The 20,714-nt window shown below is 40.6% G+C and overlaps 2 protein-coding genes across 5 annotated transcripts in view; one reads left to right on the top strand and one right to left on the bottom strand.

The window, feature by feature from the left end:
* The window catches only part of Clk (circadian locomoter output cycles kaput protein Clock), an 81,546-nt gene extending 69,905 nt beyond the window's left edge, over positions 1-11,641 (top strand). For both annotated transcript variants that reach the window (XM_067790245.1, XM_067790244.1), the window contains 5 exons: positions 2,542-2,723; positions 2,801-3,017; positions 3,105-3,437; positions 3,502-4,082; positions 4,146-11,641. In XM_067790245.1, coding sequence (XP_067646346.1) covers positions 2,625-2,723; positions 2,801-3,017; positions 3,105-3,437; positions 3,502-4,082; positions 4,146-5,894 — 2,979 coding nt within the window. In that variant the 5' untranslated portion in view covers positions 2,542-2,624 and the 3' untranslated portion in view covers positions 5,895-11,641. The remainder of the gene's footprint in view (positions 1-2,541; positions 2,724-2,800; positions 3,018-3,104; positions 3,438-3,501; positions 4,083-4,145) is intronic.
* A 5,295-nt stretch (positions 11,642-16,936) lies between these two features.
* Hn (phenylalanine-4-hydroxylase) overlaps positions 16,937-20,714 on the bottom strand; it is a 47,561-nt gene continuing 43,783 nt past the window's right edge. For all 3 annotated transcript variants that reach the window (XM_067790239.1, XM_067790240.1, XM_067790237.1), the window contains exons 2-6: positions 19,739-20,172; positions 19,437-19,669; positions 17,628-17,890; positions 17,336-17,565; positions 16,937-17,266 (exon numbers count right to left, since the gene is read on the bottom strand). In XM_067790239.1, the coding sequence (XP_067646340.1) occupies positions 17,104-17,266; positions 17,336-17,565; positions 17,628-17,890; positions 19,437-19,669; positions 19,739-20,172 (1,323 nt within the window). In that variant the 3' untranslated portion in view covers positions 16,937-17,103. The remainder of the gene's footprint in view (positions 17,267-17,335; positions 17,566-17,627; positions 17,891-19,436; positions 19,670-19,738; positions 20,173-20,714) is intronic.

Here is a 20,714-nt window from a genome sequence, read left to right as displayed (position 1 = left end):
CGCTTGACTATCTGGTAGATGTTAAATTCTTTTACAGTTACAACGGCGGGTAGCGTCCCATCTACCTCACTTTTTATAGCAGAGGCATCGATTTGGACGACACAACAGTGATCGATCAGCAAAGTTTTCCGGCTTACAAAGAGCTTATTAGCAGAATAGTCCATCCCGAAGTCCAGTCTGGATCCATACGTCAACCAAACTCCCGCCCCATATTAGTTTTTCCGAGGGAATATGAGTGGTAAATGCACCAGAAGAGGTGAATTCGATTTCGGTTGACTGCTAGAGTGCCAGGTAATTCATTCCACATAACGACGTCAACGGAGTACAGATTCAGCATCGCGTTTAAAACCAGTGAATGTGCTGAACGAAAGGCCACGCTTATTCCAGCCATCGTCAAACGCTGCACTGATGCCAACCGTTTGATCGTGGAAAAAGTGCTTAGTGCCCTCCACCAGACAGAAACGCCATAGCAGAGATTTGGCTTGACCACCATATCGTGCAGCCAATTTACAACACAGGATATAGCGCCCAGTGCTGCGTTTCTAAGCTCTACCGTCCGCATCAAGCTTTCATGTCAGCTTGCTCTCAATAACAGCTCAGTATATTTAACCAAGTAAGACAGCAGCAGCGGTACTCTTTCAATAAAGGATGGCCTGACCTCGTTAGTCTTGTACCTCCGCGTAAACAAAACAACTCACAAACTTGCTAGGTTTGGTAGCTGGTCCGCATGATTCGAACCACCTAGTCACTTCAGCTAAGTAACCCTATAAAACGCTCCTTATGGTATTCAGAAACTCACCCTTGACAAAAATTGGCAGGTCATCAATATAAACCACAACTTGGTTACCGCTACCCTCAAGGTCGAGAAGCAGGTTGTTCATTTCCACGACCCTCAAGAGGAAAGAAAGGTGATCCCCCTGTGGAGTTCCCCCTCACACCTTTCTCTGCACCTCCGCTACAGTTCTGCCACTCAAGAATTAGCTGCTGAATTGTAATAGAATTGATTCGACCGAGAAACTAGAAGGCAAGGTTGAACCTTTTTTATTTAATTGGTTTACCTACGTTTGAATGATCCGCAGTAAAAATGGAGTTTATATAAAAAGTGCATGAAAGCGAAAATAATTAGCAAAATTAGCAAAAAACAGTAAGAATGGGACTAGTTCCAAGTTAAGTCAAAAAATACTCCCGAAATGATTCTATCACTGTACCGAAATGAAATTGGAATAGCCTCGAAATTATCCAAAATTCGTCTCCAAAAAATACCTTAAACAATAATAATGACGTAATCTTGAAATTGTTCCAAATTGGTTTCAAAGTGATTCTAAATAATCACGAAGTGATTCTGAAGTTGTTCCGAATTGAATCCGAAATAGTTTCGAAATTTTTCCGAAAATAGTCCTTAAGTGCTCCTATAAAAGTCCTGAAATGCTCTCGAAATAGTTTCTAAAGTAATCCTGAAGTGGTAGTGAAATTGTTCTTATTTTTCCCGAAATAGTTTTGCAATGATTCGCAAATAAATCGAGAATTCATTCTGAAATTCTTCCAAGTTAATACAGAAATAGTATTCAAATAATTCCAAAAATAGTCCTAATCTTTTTCTGAAATAGTCTCGGAATGATCCTTAAGCAATCCCAAAGTGATCCTGAAATTTGTCCGAAATAAACCCCATGGTGTTAATGAAGTCATTCTGAAATGTTCACGAAACAGTTTCGAGGTAGTTCTAAACTGGTCCATGAATATACGATTCACTTCCATCCCCTTAAAATTTGCAAAGGAGTCACTTAGCTCCATATCAGTTGATAAGCACCCCCTACTTTATTGTATAACATTGTGTGTTCAGTTTTAACTGAGCGATTTGCCACCAAATTCCAACCTTCGCTAACGCCGAAACCATCGCCATCACCAAAATATTTAAAATAGTATGAAGTGTGCAGAAAAGCATGCAACATTTAGTACAATATGGTCAGTAGGAATAACAACCTAACTCTTATTCTTTTACATAGGCCTTAGGCATTTATTCCTTATGACAACATGGTACTAAATATTGCATGCTTTTCTGCACACTTCATACTGTTTTAGAGATTTTTGGCGATGAAGTTTTACCATTAGCGAAGGTTGGAATTCCAAAATTCGTTTGGGGCCATGGCGTCAATGAGTTGGCACCGGCATTGGCGCTGGCGCCAAGCAATTTACAACACTAAAATTGCGCGAATGTCCAGGCTTATGACTTTTTTAATCCTGATGGTGGCAACGAAGCAGGGGCAAAACGTATTGTGAATTCCTGTCGCAGCCGTTCCACCGACTCCTGCCGAATGAACAACTCTACTATGCGCCCTCTTATTAATTTACTTTCTTTGGCGCTGGCCTTCTTCTAATGGAAAAAACGGTGAGCCATGTGCAAATCGTAGTGCTCTCATTTTAATGAATCTTACAGCACTACTACTGACATGTTCATAATTTTGCCAACCGCTCAAATATATGTAGCTTCCGTGACCACCTGCTTTATATAACCACAATATGTACTTTTTAACTCTTTTACAGAGGCCACCGATCGTTCGAAGGTCTTCGAAATACAGCAGGACTGGAAACCAACCTTTCTAACCAATGACGAATTTACACATTTAATGCTGGAGTCCTTGGACGGTTTTATAATTGTGTTTAGCGGTGCTGGTTCCATATGTTATGCATCCGAGAGTATTACGCCACTTTTGGGCTACTTGCCGGTAGGCGATCACTACCCATAGACTTTCACAAACATTTTTTATTTTTAATCATTTGTTATTGCCTTCTTATTATATAGAGCGATTTAGTGAACATGACCATTTTTGATCTTACCTACGAAATGGATCACGAAAGCTTGTTAAATATATTCTTAAATCCTAAACCTGTGATCGAACCGCTACAGACTGACATCAACTCAAGGAATCAAATAACGTTCTATTTGCATTTACGACGGGGCGGAATCGACAAAGTAGACGCCAACGCATACGAGTTAGTCAAATTTGTAGGTTATTTTAGTAAGTAAAAGAAATTAAAAGTAAAAAGTCTTTAGAAAAAAAAGAGAGTTTTACCAAATACTAACTCTTTGCGCTTTCTTCGCTTAGGAAATGATGCAAGTGCGGAAAGTGTACAATCTCAGAACGCGCTCCCATTGCCGCGCATCTTTCAAATGAACCCCGGCGCAGAGGTGGATAAGAAATTGATTTTTGTTGGTACTGGCCGCATACAAACGCCACAATTGATACGTGAGATGTCCGCCATTGATCCGACCTGTAATGAGTTCACATCGAAGCATAGCATGGAATGGAAATTTCTTTTTCTCGATCAGCGTGCGCCGCCCATTATTGGTTATATGCCTTTCGAAGTGCTTGGTACATCCGGCTATGATTACTATCATTTTGATGATCTTGAGAGCATTGTCGCATGTCACGAGGAGTGTAAGTGGGGCATTGAAATTTGGGATTCAAAAACCAAAGTAATCATATTTTTTTCTTCCAACAGTAATGCAAAAGGGCGAGTGCAAATCTTGTTATTACCGTTTTCTGACCAAAGGCCAACAATGGATATGGCTGCAGACAGAGTTCTATGTGACGTACAACTCATATAACTCGAAACCTGATTATGTGGTATGTACGCATAAGGTTGTTAGCTATGCGGATGTCATTCGTCAAAGTAAGGCAGCCAAAAAATTAGATAAAACTCCATCGATCAACAATAGCACTAGCAAGTCTTCGACGATGACATTGCGTGATCTTGAAACAAGCAATCAAAGTTTGGACCCGTCCACACTGTCAGCGAGCGATAGCGGAAATATGATAATGGGCATGTTAAATGAAACCTCGCCGACGCTGGATACCTCACCGATTTGGCCAGGTGCTACAACAACAACAGGCATGGCAGCTACAACCTTCAAGACATCACGTCTCGCCTCGAGTTATGGTAATATTAGCTCAACAGGTATCTCACCGACGGCTAAACGAAAACGTTATTTTCCGCATAGGCCAGGCAACGAATCCGATTCGACGTCTATGTCTGCAGATTCGGTAACCAGCAAGCATTCGCTATTAACGCATTTGAGCTCGGTGAGTTTTTTTTTGTAGTAGATGTATGTATATAAACGCTCTACTAAAACAATTTTCTTACAGAACCGACAGCGTCATACAGCAGCCATGCAATTACCTCAAAGCACAACACATTCGCAACAATTGAATGCATCTAATCAACATCCATTACTCAATCACCTGCAGCCGCAAGAGAGTACCACACTACAAATGAGTCAAGCGCAAAGTCAGCAGAAGATTATACCGATGTTACCACAGCATACCATGGCGCAGGCGCAAATGGTAACAAATAATGCTTGTCAATTTACACAACCCGCCTTTCCGTTACGTGGCTCCCAAATTATGGGTCCCACCTTCCTTGAGCCGTCGCAGTACCTTGCGGCCATACCGGTGCAGCCGGTTATAGCGCCGTTTCAAGTAGCGCCAGTTCTATCACCGCTGCCGGTGAGCGTAAGCACGGGGCCAAATTTGAAAGCAACCACGCAAATGTCAAATGGCGCTTTCGATGCACTACATACTCAATCGAATATGCTATCGGGTGCAGTCGTGATGACACCGACACAAACACAGTTACAAGATCAGCTGCAACGTAAGCATGACGAACTGCAGAAGTTGATAATGCAACAGCAAGATGAACTGCGCATGGTGTCCGAGCAGTTACTGTTAGCGCGTTATACGCTTCTACAACCAATGATGCCTATGAATTATAATACGCCCGCCAATAGTAGCCGTGGGAATTTTGGTTTCAGCAGCACTAGCAGCATGGAACATCAGTTCAATCAATTCGGTTTTACGATGAACTCATCGGAGCAGCTACAGAATCACCAGACAACGCAGCAAATGTTGATGCAGCAGCAGCAAACACAGCATCAACACATGCAACAGCACACGCTGCAGCAACAACAGCCACAGCAGACGCACAGCTTGTCAGCTACCGCGACGCCGAATATGCAAAGGCAGCAACAACAAATGCATAATCATCATCAGCAGCAGCAGTCGGCAACGCTCCACACCACCAGTCAGCAGCAACAGTCGGCTACGCTTCATACCAACAGTCAGCAGCACCACCATCCACAGCAATCACAGCAACATCAGCACCACGCGTCACAGCTGCAGCAACTACAGTCTCTGCAGCAACAGCAAACACAACCGCAACAACAGCAGCAGCCACAGCTGCAGCTCGCGCAGCAGCAGTCTTCTGTGCAGCAACAATTAAACATTTTGACACGCAGTGTACCTGAATTGGGCCAATTTGGTAATGAGGAGATCGACGCTTTTTTCAACCTCTCACCCATACAAGCATTGAGTAACTCGCAGTCGAGTCTGACGCAGCGAAACAATAATAACAACACGAACAACAACAATAATGCAGTGACGACGAACAATGGTCAACAGCAACAGCAACAGCAACAGCAGCAGCAGCAATCGATATTAAATCAAAATTTCATTACGAATACAAACAACCCACCGCAAACGACGAGTGAAGATTCGTTACTCAGCTACATGCAAATGGCCACAGAATCGGCATCGGCGCTCAATTTTCCTCTAGGCATCAGCGATGACAATTCGGAGTCACAGGGGGATCATGTTGATAATAAACTTGTTGGTAACACGCAACAACAGCAACATCAAGCGCTTACAGTACAGCAACAGCAACAACAACAACAACATCGTCCGAATAACTACTTTCCTAACAATCCATTTGAAGCGCTGCTCGTTCAAGCGAATACAAATCAATTACCGAATGATTTGGAAATATTGCCCTATCAAATGTCGCAAGAGCAGTCTCAGAATCTTTTCAACTCACCACAATCCACGAGAAACAGTCAATAACCTTAAGAATCAATCTAAATAGGATAAGTTTTATAATTATATGTGTGTAAGTTGTGTGTATATGTGTTGGGTATTACGCATAAACAGTAAACATTTGCTCAATCAGTTTTTTAGTAGGGGGTGGCCCCAAGATGCGCCTCAAGCTAAGTTTTAAGTTATAACAGTTTATAAGACCTTTCAAAACACCCACCTCCGGCTTATATTTGTGTTGCTGCCTCTTTCACATGAGGACGAAAACATGCGTTTTGTCGTCTCATTTTATCGACTTTTCTAGTAGTGATCGACCTTCGGTTATCTTGCGGGTTGAGTTAAGGTTACGCTGTTCCCACCGGTTTACGACCTGCTGAACCTTTAACTCACCCGGCCAATGGATTTGAAGTTTACGAGTAATCTGTTAACACACATTCGACGTTATTAATCTCAAACAATAGTAGTACAATCTTACACTGTAGTGGAAAATTAGGTTAGGTTAAACTGACTGGTACGTAAGGACCCGAAAGAGTTAAATGCGTTTAACGAAAAAACTGAAAAACCCTATCAAAAACCAGGACCTATGTTATCTTAAATTTTGGCCTGGCAAGCGCAAGGCACGAGCACAAAACGTGCTCGATTGTTTCCTCCTCCAACCAGCACTTCCTACATCTGCTATCAGTGACAAAGCGTAACTTAAAGGCATGTGACGCCAGAAGGCAGTGTCTAGTCAAAATATCGGTCATAAGTCTACAGTAGAAATAACTTTGTTAAGCTGAGATTATATGCCCTCACATGATTTTAGACACTTTACAGCCTGCGCTTTTGTCCACGCCTTTTCCGTTTGGTCGATCCTATGCATCTCTCTCATATTTTTTCATTTCGCCCAATCTATTTTGGGCGTCTACGGAGCAAGCTTCGACAGATGAGCCATTTTTGCAATCTTTAGATGTATGCTTCTCCCTACCCCGTTACTTCCCAGCAATTGCTTACACTGTAACACGCTTTTAGATGCTGTGCTTTGTTGGTCGTTAAATAATCTTCTGGTAACACTATGGCCTTCCTCAGTCTATGTGACCATAAGTCGTAGCTCATACTAAGCGGGTTTCATTCAACAAACCGGTAAAGTAATGGCCAATGGTCTGGAAAATTTTTTCAAAGTCATTCTCAGTTTGTAAGCAAAATACTACTTTTTTCCGAAGGTTGGCTATGCGGATTTTTCTTGAAGTATTTTTTTGGGAAGCGAGTCGTAAGTTAAGCCCGCAAGCGATCTAATTCAATCAAAAGCAACAGTTATGCTGTGATAGAATTTTTCAATAGCATTAGCAATAGTAAGAGGCATTCTTTTCAAATTTTTATGCGTGAATGTGAGAGCGAATATGTTAGGCACTACGCTAGATTTAGGGCCAGATTTTGTAATTTACAGTGACCATTATATAATACCAAAACTTTCATAAAAGCAATCAAGTTTACTGTCATTAACTAAATTAAATTAATGCTTTTATATGATAGAAATTTTGGTTCACACGCTAAAATATGACACTTTGCGTTATATAATTTGCCCTTTAGTCTTAATTGATAACTTTGTACAAAAAAAATTTTTTTTGATAATTTATTAAATTTCTAGCGTAATATTAAACATATTTTTGTAAATATGGATACTCGTATGTACTTGCCAATATTTTTTATTGCAATATTTTATGAAAAATGCGAGTGCTTTTCTGTGGAAAAATATTATCAAATATTTATTTCGACAACTAATTTCGCCAATTACTTCAAATAATTTTGGTTATGTATTATCATTAGCAATTGTCCAAAATAGATAAATAAACAAAACATATGCACATATATATGTAAGTTTAAAATTTGGACAAAATTTCGAAAAATTTATTAAAGAAAGTAATTGTGAACTTCACAGTTCTTCCTTTCAATTGTTTTTGTTTTATCGGCCTATTGATAAGGGATTCCAGGTTCGATTAAAACTCAAGGCCAGAACAATAATTTTTATGGTAGTTATTGTTTTTTTTTTTTTAATTTTTCCTGAAAAATTTTCTTTTTTTTAATTAAAAAATATTGTTTTGGCCTTGAGCTCGAATCGAACCTCGTTCTCTCTTTTCTGTAGAAATTCTTGCGCCAAATGAAAAAAATATTAGATCCTTTGATTTCAAAAATTTTTGAATTTTTTCTACATATATTTTTTTTCATTTGAAAGATTATGTTCAAATATGAAGCGCTGAATTATGTAATATATATATATATATATATATTTATTCGAGACAAACGGTTCCTTGTCCATAAAATAAGTGACAATTTGAGCTTTTGTATTAACAAAACCGTTACGCGAGCTCTTAAAATAAAATTAAAAAATCGATAGCAATCCATCCATGATTTTCAAAATCCACACCTAGATGACACTGACGCTAACAAAGCTGTGTCGGAGCTTTCAAAAGCTTGTTCACCGCTGTTTCGGTTACTTGCGAATATTTTCTTTTTTTCTGTTAAGAACTAGCGTGCCTATATACATATGTATGTATATTTTTGTTTGTTTATGTAAAAACTAAATTTACAAATTTGTATTTATTCGTAGATAAATATTTAAGCTTTAAAAGTCATTTTACTAGAACATCTTATTTTGAACTTTTTTTGATGATAATATCTATAACATCTTATTTTCATATTCAAGTCGATATGAGTAAATACTACAACCGCTCAAGGCTCAAGTCAAAGAATGACCCTGACTTTATACAGATTTCGATATTCAAATAAGCCACAAATAAAAACCAAATTTTCATTAATGCAAGCGCATTTTGGTTCTGCATTTGGTCGTTTAATTGTACACTTATTCTAACCGTTTCGTGCAATTATGTCCATTGGTATGTTCACTACGTCACAAGATTTCCATCGTTGTGTGTATAGGCTAAATTTTAGAACTGCGTTGGGTTTTAAATCCATTTGGGGAACTGAGCATTTAGATACAGTTTGTTCAAGTATCATTTAGAAGCCTTCTTCATGACCCACCTAAAGAGGTAACCGGTTCCAAACAAATTGCTGGTTGAAAAAGGAAACCGCCTCAAAACAAATTACCGATTCCTCAAACAATAACCATTTCAAAGAATTAACCGGTTAAAAAAGAACCGATTCCAAAAAACTTACTGGTTCCAATGAAGTTACAGGTTTCCAAAAGCAACCGGTTACAGAAAATTAATCAGTTTCAAATAACTGATCTCAAATAAGTAGCCGATTCCAAAAATGTAACTGGATCCAAAAAAGTAACCGGTACCATACAAGCCCGTTCCAAGAAAACAACCGGTTAAAAACGAATAATCGGTTCCAAAAAGAAAACCAATTCAAAAAAAAGTAACCATTTCCAGAAAAGTAACTGGTTTTAAGTATGTTTGTTTAATGGTGTGTTCAGTTTGTACTTATATTTAAGAATTCATGAGCTTAACACCGGCTTATAATAATTGAATTTCAATTATTATGTTTTTTCTAAGAGAAACTGAAAAAAAGAAACATTTACGGGGATGGACCATTTCGAAAACCGCCAACGTAATCATCATCAGGCAATTTTGTAATGTTATCAAAGGTTTCACCGGGATTCGAACCGTGAATCACATGGTGAAACTGCAGTAGCCTTTAACCACTAGGCCATCCTGCTGGTATTTGTTTTCATGCTTAATTCAGGTTTTCTCATTTCTACACTAACAACACAATTGAGACATTCTGTCTCTATATTGATTTGTGTGCCATGTAGATTTGTTTTTGTAAAGTTCTTCTTCGTTGGTTTTAAAATTTTACCGGTTCCAAAAAATTAGCCAATTCCGCAGAATCTAACCAGCTCAGAAAAATTAACTCTGAGGTTCTACCAAAAAATAGTCGGTATCAAAACAAAAAGCTGTTCCAAAAAAAATAACCGATTCCAAAAGAGTGGACGGTTCCCAAAAAAATACCGGTTTTAAAAAGTAACCAGTTTAAAAAAGGTACCCGGTTGCAAGAGTGTGTCTCCAAAAGACACGAAAGTGATGCCCAAATACTCTTTAAAAAATATATTGGTTTGATGAGCTTGAGGCCGTACATTAAATAAAACACGTTTAGTTTCCTTTTTCAAAAATATTTAATTGGTCGATATTTCGACTTCAACCTGAAGTCATCATCAGGACTAACATAAACGAGAAAACAAAAACCAAAGATATAAGAATGTTTACAATTTAAAATATGTACAAACATATATATATATATATATATATATATATGCGGACAAATAGAACTTACACGCACTGATGTGCTTGATCGACTGATCAGGTGGTTGAAAGGTTTGTTCAAAAGGAATCAAATAAAAAAATAAAAAATATAAACAAATTTGAATACCGTAAGTATAAACAATTTTAAGGTACCGTATATGTAAGCACGAAATTCTTTCGCGTTGAACTCTAAAGTCCTGGAATCTATCCGAAATGAGCCTAAACCGTTGACTGATAAGTTTGAAAATAACAGAAAAGAACCTTAGGAAGTGATAATTCGTACCCAACCCATTTAATTTTGTGAGATTGATTGATTGGTCGAGCCTAATAATATATTTTTGGTCTTCGGCCGGTTTGAAATGTGTAGACACAATTTTTGAATTATTTTCGAAATTTAATATGTACAATAATAACATACGTTGAGTATCGAACAAATTAATTTTAATTAAAATTGTTATCAGAAAATGTAGTCCTACCTCAAATTTAAATTTCAAATGGAAATTTGAAAAAAGTTGGACCGATTCTACCTTTCGTGAGCGATGTTGTATATATTGAAATACAGTATGTGATTATATAAAAATTCGGGAAAAATCAAGGGCACTTCTTGTGTTTTGATATGGAACTCCAACTCGACTGCTAAGTGGAATATCCACCTTTCCCGACTGCCAGTTTGAAAATGCCCTATCTCAGAAAGGTTTTCAAAACCGCCGCATTTCAGAATTTGTTTTATTGCGCTCACTATTTCAAAATTTTTTTCATAAATGCTCTATCTAAAATCAAAAAGCTTTGAAACAAACAAATTCTAAAATAGGCCACTGTTTAACGAAACTCTCACGTAGGGTGTTGCTCAAAACTTTACACAGAGAGGTCGTTTTTTGAAACGCAGTCGAGATAGGGTGATATGTCACTTAACAGGAAACAGAAAATCGTTTTTTATTAATCTGAAGCTGCATTTTGTGAAACAGCAATTTTAATAATATGTGATCATTTTAAAATGTGATTGATTTGTATTAATATCGCTAAAAATTTAACTCGGTATGGATTTAATTTTCCGTAACTTAGTTTAAATAGAATTACGTATAACTTTATTTTATTATATAAATATTTCAGTTCAAATTACAAATTATTGTGTTTGTTAGAACCCAAAAAATAAAGAGCTCTATGTTAATGTTTCATTAAATATTATAAGTAAGTTTTTATTAGTGAAAATTAAAAAACAAATTTTTTAGATAAATTTTTTTTTATTACCCATGAAGCTCTTTTTAAAACTTAGACTCTCTTGTGATATAATTTAAGCATAAATTCAAGTTATTTAAATTTTGTAAATAAATAAAAATTTTCTTAATTGATGTTAATTGTTTTAGTTCAAAAAAATTGTATAAATTTAATTGATAGTAATATTATTACATATAAGCAACTTAGAATAGAAAGTAGATATTCTCAGGTTTATTAAAAGACGTATTGAATAATCGAATAAAATGTACCACTTATAAATATTATATAAATAGATAATTCAACTTTTATAAATATAAGAAAAAAGTCTTTAATAAAATTGTTTAAATGTTGAAGTTGCTTATTTGATTTGAAGACAAATGATTAAATTCAAAACATGGAAACTTCCAACAAACCGTTCCATAGTAGAATAATAATAAAACAAATAAACAGTTAGGTTAGGTTAGGTTGGGGTGGCTGCCCGAGGGCACACTTAGGCCAGTAGTACTAGGCCCGTTGTGATACCACGAAAAACACCGTTACCTCTCCTCTTCGAACCATTTTGAGGACCTGATGAAATCTACCAGGTCCTTGACGTCATGCTCCACAACCTGACTCATAGTATCAAGAAATGGAGCTCCCAGAAAGCGCTGCCGTGCTCCGCTTAGCGCTGGGCAGTTGCAAATGAGGTGAACCACCGTTTCCTCCTCCTCATCTTCTTTACAACTCCTACAGCACCGACGATAAGGCGCTCCTAGCCTTTCTGCATGCCTACCTATGAGGCAATGACCCGTTAGTGCCCCTACAAGTGTGGAAATTGTATCCCTTCTTAGGTTGTAAACGTGACGGGACCTTTTAGGATCCCATTTAGGCCAGGTTTCTTTCGACGTTCGACATCCCGGTGTTTGTAGCCATCTTTCGTCGGCTTGACGGTAGATGTGCTCTTTTAGCATTAGCTTGCATGTGGACAGGGGCATACCTAAGCGTTCTTGTCCAGGAAGAACCTGCTTGGTTGTACCCTGCCTAGCGAGTTCATCTGCAATACAGTTTCCCTCGATATCCCTATGTCCAGGGACCCATGTGAGGTGTACACGGTTCTGTTGAGCCATCTCTTGAAGAGATCGGCGACAGTTTAGTGCTAGTTCAGAATTGAACGAGTGGGAGCCCAGGGATTTTATGGCAGCTTGGCTGTCGCTGAAGATAAAAATTTCTTTGCCGACAATGTATGTCCCTATCCTAGCTGCGGCTTCCATTATGGCTGCAACTTCTGCCTGGAATACACTGCAGTGGTCGGGTAGTCTGAATGAGAGCTGGAGGTCAAGGTCCCTTGAGTATACTCCACCCCCAACTCTCCCGTTTAGCTTGGAGCCGTCCGTGTATATGGAAATGCTGTTGCCCATAGCAAGGCACTTGTCCGACTCCGTCCAGTCATCCCTGCTGGGTATGTTTATCTTAAAGTTGGTTTCCGCAACTGTTGTGGTCGCACAGCGATCCGTGCTAGGAGGGAGAAAACTGTATTTGTTTAGTATACTTGAGTGTCCTGTGGTACCGTTGTTCCAGCACGACAACTCCCTTAGACGCAGGGCTGACGTTGCCGCTGCTCGATGACCAGCCAGATCCAGTGGAAAGATGTCAAGAATGACCTGAAGAGCTTCGCTAGGCGTTGTTCTTAGAGCCCCGCTTATGCTTATCATGCTGGATCTGTGGACTTTACCCAACAAGTTTAGGTTTGACGCCTTGCTCAAGGCTGGCCACCATACGACTACTCCATACAGCAGTATGGGTCTGATAATCGCGGTATAAATCCATCTGCATATGTTGGGGGTGAGTCCCCATTTTTTGCCAATGGCTCTTTTACACGTATATAATGCAATGTACGCTTTCTTTTGTCGCTGGATAACGTTGTCCTTCCAATTCAGCTTTTTGTCTAAAACTACGCCTAAAAATTTGGCTTTATCTGCCAGGCTTAGGCGCACCCCGTTTAGTTCAGGTAGGTTCAACGATGGTATTTTGTATCGTTTGGTATATAAGACAAGCTCTACTTTATCGGAGTTGACGCTGAGTCCACAACGGGAAGCCCACAAGGAAACCTCTCGCAATGCTACCTGCATCAAGTCGCACAAAGTTTGAGGAAACTTGCCTCTGTAGATAATCGCTAGGTCATCAGCATATGCCACGACCTTCCCGCTCCCCCAACTAGTATCTCTTAATAGCGAGTTTACCGTTAGGTTCCATAGTAAGGGGGAAAGGACACCACCCTGGGGCGTGCCCCTTGCGACAAATCGTGTTACCTCAACCTTCCCCAGTGAGGAGAGCACTTTCCTTCCCCTGAGCAGTTGATCAATTAGTCCCACTAGGGGTCTATTTACGTCCAGATCAGTTAAAGCAATGTTAACGGCGTCTGGACTTATGTTGTTGAATGCTCCTTCAATGTCTAGGAAGGCCACAAGACAATAATCCTTTTCGAACAAGGATGTTTCTATAGTAGAGACTAGGCTGTGTAGCGCAGTCTCCGTAGATTTACCTTTGGTGTACGCGTGTTGATAGTCCGAAATGAGATTCCTATCAATGCTTGTAGTGAGAAAATCGCTAACTATTCTCTCTAGGGTCTTGAGTACGAAGGATGAAAGACTGATAGGTCTATAGTCCTTCGGCTCGTAATGAGAGGCTTTGCCTGCCTTAGGAATGAATATGACCGTGGCGCTCCTCCATGCACACGGAATATAGTTCATAGCCAAACAAGCGGTATATATGTGCCGCAGCCAGTTGGCTGATACCTCCAAGGAGTAGATAAGTTGAGCGGGTACAATCCCGTCTGGTCCAGCAGCCTTAAAAGGTTTAAAACTTTTGACTGCCCTCCTCACTCTCTCCTCAGTGATGGGTATATTCACAGCTTGGTTTGCTGCAGGTACATCCGGTGCGTTTGTCATATTTCCCGGGAAATGTGTGTCCAGGAGCAGCTCTAGAGTTTCCCCTTCTGTGCTGGTCCAGGTACCATTCGGTCTCCGCAGAAAGCTAATAGCTGTTTGCGTCTTAGAAAGCACGCACCGTAGCCTGGATGTGTCCACGACACTCTCGACTCCAGTGCAGAAGTTTCTCCATGAAGTTCTCTTCGCTTGTCTCAGGACTTTTTTGTAGGTTCTTAGTTTGTCCTTGTATTCTAGCCATTGTGACCCGTTATCAAGGAATTTGGCTTTGTTAAACTGTTCTCTACAGGATTTACGAAGTAGGTCCAGATCATGGGACCACCAGTGAGGTTTACGCTTACCGCGCGGTTTTGGCAATGGACAGGCCTGTTCTAAGGCTTTTGAGAAAGCCGATGTGAAGGTTTCTACCAGACCCTCTAGCTCCATCGTTGATGAGAGGCTTTGTGGGGGCAGTTCTGGTAGTTCTCTTGCTAACAGCTCATTATGTAGTTCCCAGTTTGTATTACGTGGGTTACGTCTCGCAATGGGCTGATCGACGAAGAACTCTAACATTACTTCAATATAGCGGTGGTCTGAAAAGGAATGTTCATCAAGAACACGCCATTTTTTAACCCACCCATAAACGCTTTCGCTACAAATAGTGAGGTCAATAACCTCTCTACGGTTTTTAGTAATAAAAGTTGGTTCATTACCTACATTGCAAACTACAAGGTTAGTTGTTAAAAGGTACTCAAAAAGTGACTCACCCCGAGTGTTTATGTCGGAACTACCCCACTGCACGTGGTGGGCGTTTGCGTCTGTCCCAATTAACAGATGGCTTGAGTCGGCCACCAGATCCTTTACCGTCTTTTGTGGAGGAGGTTCCTCTGCGTCATACGGCATATAAACGGAGGCTAGCGTTAATTGGGTGCCTCCGCTTGACAAACTGGCCGCTGTGACGTCACCATTGCTATAATTAGGCAAGAGAAAGATATTTAGCTCTGACTTTACTAAAATGCATGTTCTCACTTTACCTTCATCTGCAGCTCGGATGAGCTTAAACCCAGTGGCCCCCAATCCGCAAATCCTTGAGTTGTTCACCCAGGGTTCTTGGATAAGGACCACTTCGACGTCGCCTTTAGAAAGGCGACTGATGAGAGCAGCCGAGGCTGCCTTACTTTTGTGCAGGTTTATCTGGAGCAACCTCAGCATGAGCTTGCTCAGACTCCCCTGCCTCCATCACCGTGATGTTGGGATCCTCTCCGTCGCTATCCAGCAGAGCATCCTCCATCGACAAATTGCCCAGAGCCCCTGCGCAATTTGACGTGGCGGAAACCAGGCTTTCGGCGTCGGAGATTTCCGCTTCCACTTCGGGTGCCTCAATGTCCGTGTCCAAAGAGGCACTCGAAAGGGATGCGCGCTGTGCGTCCCCACGGTATACGTGAATTACGACCTCCCCGAGGCCGTAAAACACTCTTCCTTTGCTCCGTCTAAGGGGCTCGAGAGCTTCCTTATTCAGGGCTAACACGACCTGTCTCCTAGGTCCTTCAGCGTCCTCGACTTGGATGACACTCCAGTCCTGCGTTGGGAGAGCCGGGTTCATCAGTTGCAGCATCCTGAGAATTCTCTCAGGTTCTGCTGGAACCGCTGGAACCCATGCCCTGGCCCTTGGCCGAGCCGGAATGTCCTTCCAGTCAACGACCTCGATAATCGCCCCGGGATAGACTTGTCCCAGCTTTGCGGCTGCTGCCTTGTACAGCGCAACAGACCTTGCGTCCTCGCAAGCGAGTACCTTGATTTGGCCCTGGTACCATCCTGCATCAGAACCTCGCGGCGGACTACCCGGAGACTCCATCAGCACGTCGAGAACGGCGTTGCCGATTTCATTCCGGACGTACGGCCACTGGTCTTTAGGGATTGCACCACGGTCATTCCCTCGGTCCAGGATTCCTATAAGGATCCGGCCCTTGGCTACCTCGGCAAAGCTGGGTTTGGCTACCGCGGGGTGATTCTGGTGCCTTTTCGGCGGTGGTTTGATATCCTCATCGGACCTTTGACGTTTATATGGGGTTGCGCTTGTTGGCAGAGAACCCCGAAAATTCGGCAGTAGAGCTCGCGCCCTTTCCACCGAATTCCTGGCGTTCTCTGACAGCGTTTCCAGCGGAACACCCTCATACCTTGACAGGACTTTTGCAGCCCTTCTTTTGTTCCTGTGGAACGATCCCTTGTGGGAATCTTCTTGAGAAGGGGTCCGACCCGTAGTTGCCCTCGCGGTCGTACCCCCAAATAAACAGTTACTCTGATGAAATATTTGAACTCTGTCACCATAGAAATCACGGTTGCCATGAAGTGCTTTGGACGCAGTAGACAATTGAAAGTGAAATATTTTGAAATATTGACGAACAAAAATTACGCGCTATAAATACCTCATCCAAACTATCATGGACAGTGTAAAAAAGATGTAAGTGCCTTTTCGCGCATTAGAGATCAATGTCCTCCAGAAGATGGATAGTGCTTCGCATGACCCCAGCGACGTCTTTAGAAGCAAGATTAATGCTGAGCTTTATGAGAAACGAAAGCTTTGTTGGCTACGTCATGGTTTACGTATTAATAAATACGAACCCGACCAGAAAGTATTTACACGGGTATTTGGCAACAATTGGATCGGATGCACCTCCACCGAGTTGGCAAATATGAAAATAGCATGAAAATATTTTTTTTTTTTTTTTCAATTTTATTTACTCGCTTTCAATACTAAAAATACACTAAAACTAAAGATTGTAAATAGAATATAGTAAAAATTTAAGAAAATAAATGTCTTGTAACTCATACAAGGTTTTGTCGAAAGAGCAATCTCTCGACCTCTCATTAATGGTTTTTCTACAATTTTAACTTCTGCACTGCATTTTGAAGTATCTGAAACTCTGAATTAATATCATCCATTAAATTAGTTATCTGTTTCTTAGAATCGAGCACTTCGATACTTTGAGTATAGGCATTATAGCGAACGCCAAATGGACGTGGAATAGAGTTTGCGAATTTACTAAAAAATAAGAAGAGACAAATAAGTACGAGTGATAAATTTAATTCTACTTTATACCGTTACACTCACATTGTCTTCTCTTTGGCGCTCTCAAAACTCTCCGCAACATAGTACACGTCTTGAAATTGCGTAATTGGATATTTGGTAGAGCCTGTCACTACGGGGTCAAAATCTCTCAATTGTGGTTTATCAGTAAGACAGTATTCGAGTTCGCCAAATGAGGAGAGTAAGCCTGCACCATAAGCTTTGAGTTCGCCATCTTGACGGCACATTCCATACTCCGCAGTAAACCAGAAAATCTATGAATTAACAAGATGAAACTTAATGAAGGATTAAATTTTCTCGTAAGCTAGGTACTCACCGTCGCAAGCTTTTCGATATAGTCGTCAGGTGCCCCCAGCGAAGCTAAACCAATTTCTTGGCTAAACTGTGCAAATGCGGGATCAGCAAATAACGGTACATGTCCTAATAGCTCATGACACACATCGGGTTCGGGTGTGTACATAGGTTTACTCGAGTGACGAATGTATTGTGTGGAATGAAATACGCGGAAAGCAAGCCCAGCTAGGAAATCGCGTGATGAAAGTAGACCAGCGACTGGACGTAGAGTGAAGCCCGTGCAATCTGTTAAAGTGAGAGAAATAATGGGAAACTGATAAGACACATTTCATCACAAAAGCATAGTTCCTCTTCCTAAAATAGACTGCAGAACACATCTGGAACCTGTTTTAGTTTGTTTAGTTCAAATTAGGAATTCCATGCAGAGCTACTCTTGCCAACAAAGCCTATTTGGTTTGAGGTGCCAATTGAAAAGTAGAGTCCTCTTTCGTAAACAAATAAGTACATCATTACGACTATTCTGATATATGGCTCGCAGTTATGTTTGCTGCTTTCGAAAGAAAAGCTCTCCGAAAGATGTATTAGCCTCCTCGCTCCGACTCAGAAAGTATTCCTATCAACACCAGAATAGGCTGCAAGGGAAAAGGAAGATTTCCACAACTGAAAATTAAGGACGATGATAGCTAAGGTTAGGTAGAAAAGGCTTGCATGGGAATTTCCCACGCTTTCCAAATCAATTCTGAGGATCCTCAGTGAGTGCCAGCTGGCGCATATTCGTCCAACCACATTACTTGCTAATAGTCGTCAAAATACTTGCTCTCTCTGATGCACTTAGGTAGGAAGGAAAGACCAACCTTTGCAACCTCTGCCAGACTGTCGAAAAACCGTGTGCCCAGAAATCTGATTCGTCTTGTTTGTAATGCTGGAGAGAAGGCGATGAATCGATACCTCTTCTTCCTCATCCTGACAGCGTGTGAACAGGGAGCTTAATGGTAAGCACCACCGGAGCATAGATGCAATAGCGCAATGACCTGTGATGGCCAACGGGTTAGGGGGGCTTAGCATATACCCGCGACAAGTATACATGTTTACTAAAACATCAACTTTATTTAAGGGGTTGTGTGGCGCAACCCTTTCAAGGGGCTATCCGCCTCGGTTATGTCCATTTCAGAACCTATCCTGACCATCCCAACTGAAAATTTATTCCCATCAATATCACTGTACTCAGGGGAGTAAAGGGAGATATAGAGATACACTTTCGCAATATATCTTACTTGAACACGTTAGATTCTAATGCCTTTGAGACAGTCTGGCTGTCGACATAGATTTTTCCATTAGTGTGTGGAACCGTACTGTCCTTGAGCAATCTGACTGCTCACTCAATGGCATAGACTGCTCTCTAAATGGCATAGACCTCAGCCTGGATACACTACATAAGTCAGGAAGTCGGTGCGACAGATTTACCTTCAAATGCTTTGAGTATATTCAACTTTCCATTTTCGAGTGGTTTGTGTATAGTTTAATACCCATACAACCGTCTGGGTTTTTCAAATCAAGCAGTAATATGGTCGGCGTCAGATGTTAGATCCTATTTAATTAGTTCTCTTCACCTGTCATCTAATACGTCGCGAGCCCGCATTTGGCTGATTCCCACATGGCGCATTTATGACGACTTACACAGGTCCTGTCCATGCACTGCTTCTACCTCTTGATACCTAATACCGCACATATCAACTAACATATACAATGATTACTGTCTGGATTTCCCTAAACCGTTACCAAAGGTTAACTCACCTGAAAAAAGTGTCCCTCTTTATTGCTATAAACTCACCTTTCAAAAAATTGGAAACATCTTCCAATTGTGGAATGTTGTCCTCCCTAAAACCGCAGTTATCGAGCAACAATGGAAAAACGTGATTAAATTCTCGACAAGCATGAGTCTTATATAGTTTTGTTAAATTTCTAAAAATAACGCCCCAAGTCTCAATCTCTTCTTTGGTGTAATCGACACGAGGCAAAGGCTGGCCGTGTTTGTAGTTGTAGGCAATATCGGCAAAGTATTTTCTGCAAATCACAAACACAATTTTTAAATCAAATGTGTCGACTTGTTTTCAAATCAATAATTAAACTCACCTCCTATTACGATAGACGGGATCAGTAAATCCAGGATGATCCGAATCCAATTCAGATCCATAACTTAAAATTTGATTAGCAAAACGATCCAGATCACGTATTCTGCGAGGAAACCACGGTACCGCTGTACTGTTGTCCTTGTAATCACGTGAAATTAAATTGAAATAAACGCACTCCTCACGCAATTCGTCTATGGCCTTGCCGAGTGCACCCGATGAACCATCACATTCCACAAAGAACTCATAACCAGGCACACGCACTGATGAACGCGACTCGATATGCAGCAGATTAACATCGTGGTGCGTAAAGATTTTCAAACTTTTGGCAAGTGATCCGCTACTTTGATCTTTCAGTGTGTATAGGAGGCAAGTGTTTTTGGCCTCTTTTATATCAATACCCTCGACGATGTATGCTGAGCCATCGATGCGCGTCGGCTGCGAGGTGAGATGGGAAATAGATGCAGTTTAAAAGGTTATCGTGAATAGTTTCAATTTATTAAGTGCGCGTTAAAATCTGTTTTTCTATTAATTGATTATTTTATAGATTTGTTACATTTAAATGAAACTCAGTCGTTACAATAAATGTGCCTAATCCATTAAAAGTTTAAATAAGGTCATATTTTTTTGCAAATTTCTTATCAGTACTTAGGTTGGTTGTTGTTTTTGTAGCGATAAAGATACTCCCCGAAGGTTTAATGGAGTGTTATCGATGTTGATGATCGTTTGCTGGATGCAGAATCAAGCACCATTAAGAGAACGACCATCTCGGAAAAGATTTAATATGACCACATTTTACCTTCTAGGCCATACCGCCCCACACCCCCTAGTTTCATGAGGAATTTAGGCTCCCCAGAGTATCGTCTTTTAAAGAAACTTTTACGAACTTGTTTTTGCCTAGTTCAAAATGTTGACTTACGTTATTTCGGTGGCTAAGATTCGATATGATACTGGAAAACCTTGCCATACTTCATTGCGGC

Source organism: Eurosta solidaginis, chromosome 5 (assembly GCF_040869045.1).
Source record: "Eurosta solidaginis isolate ZX-2024a chromosome 5, ASM4086904v1, whole genome shotgun sequence".
Lineage (NCBI taxonomy): Eukaryota > Metazoa > Arthropoda > Insecta > Diptera > Tephritidae > Eurosta > Eurosta solidaginis.
This window is presented reverse-complemented; position numbering and strand designations above follow the sequence as displayed.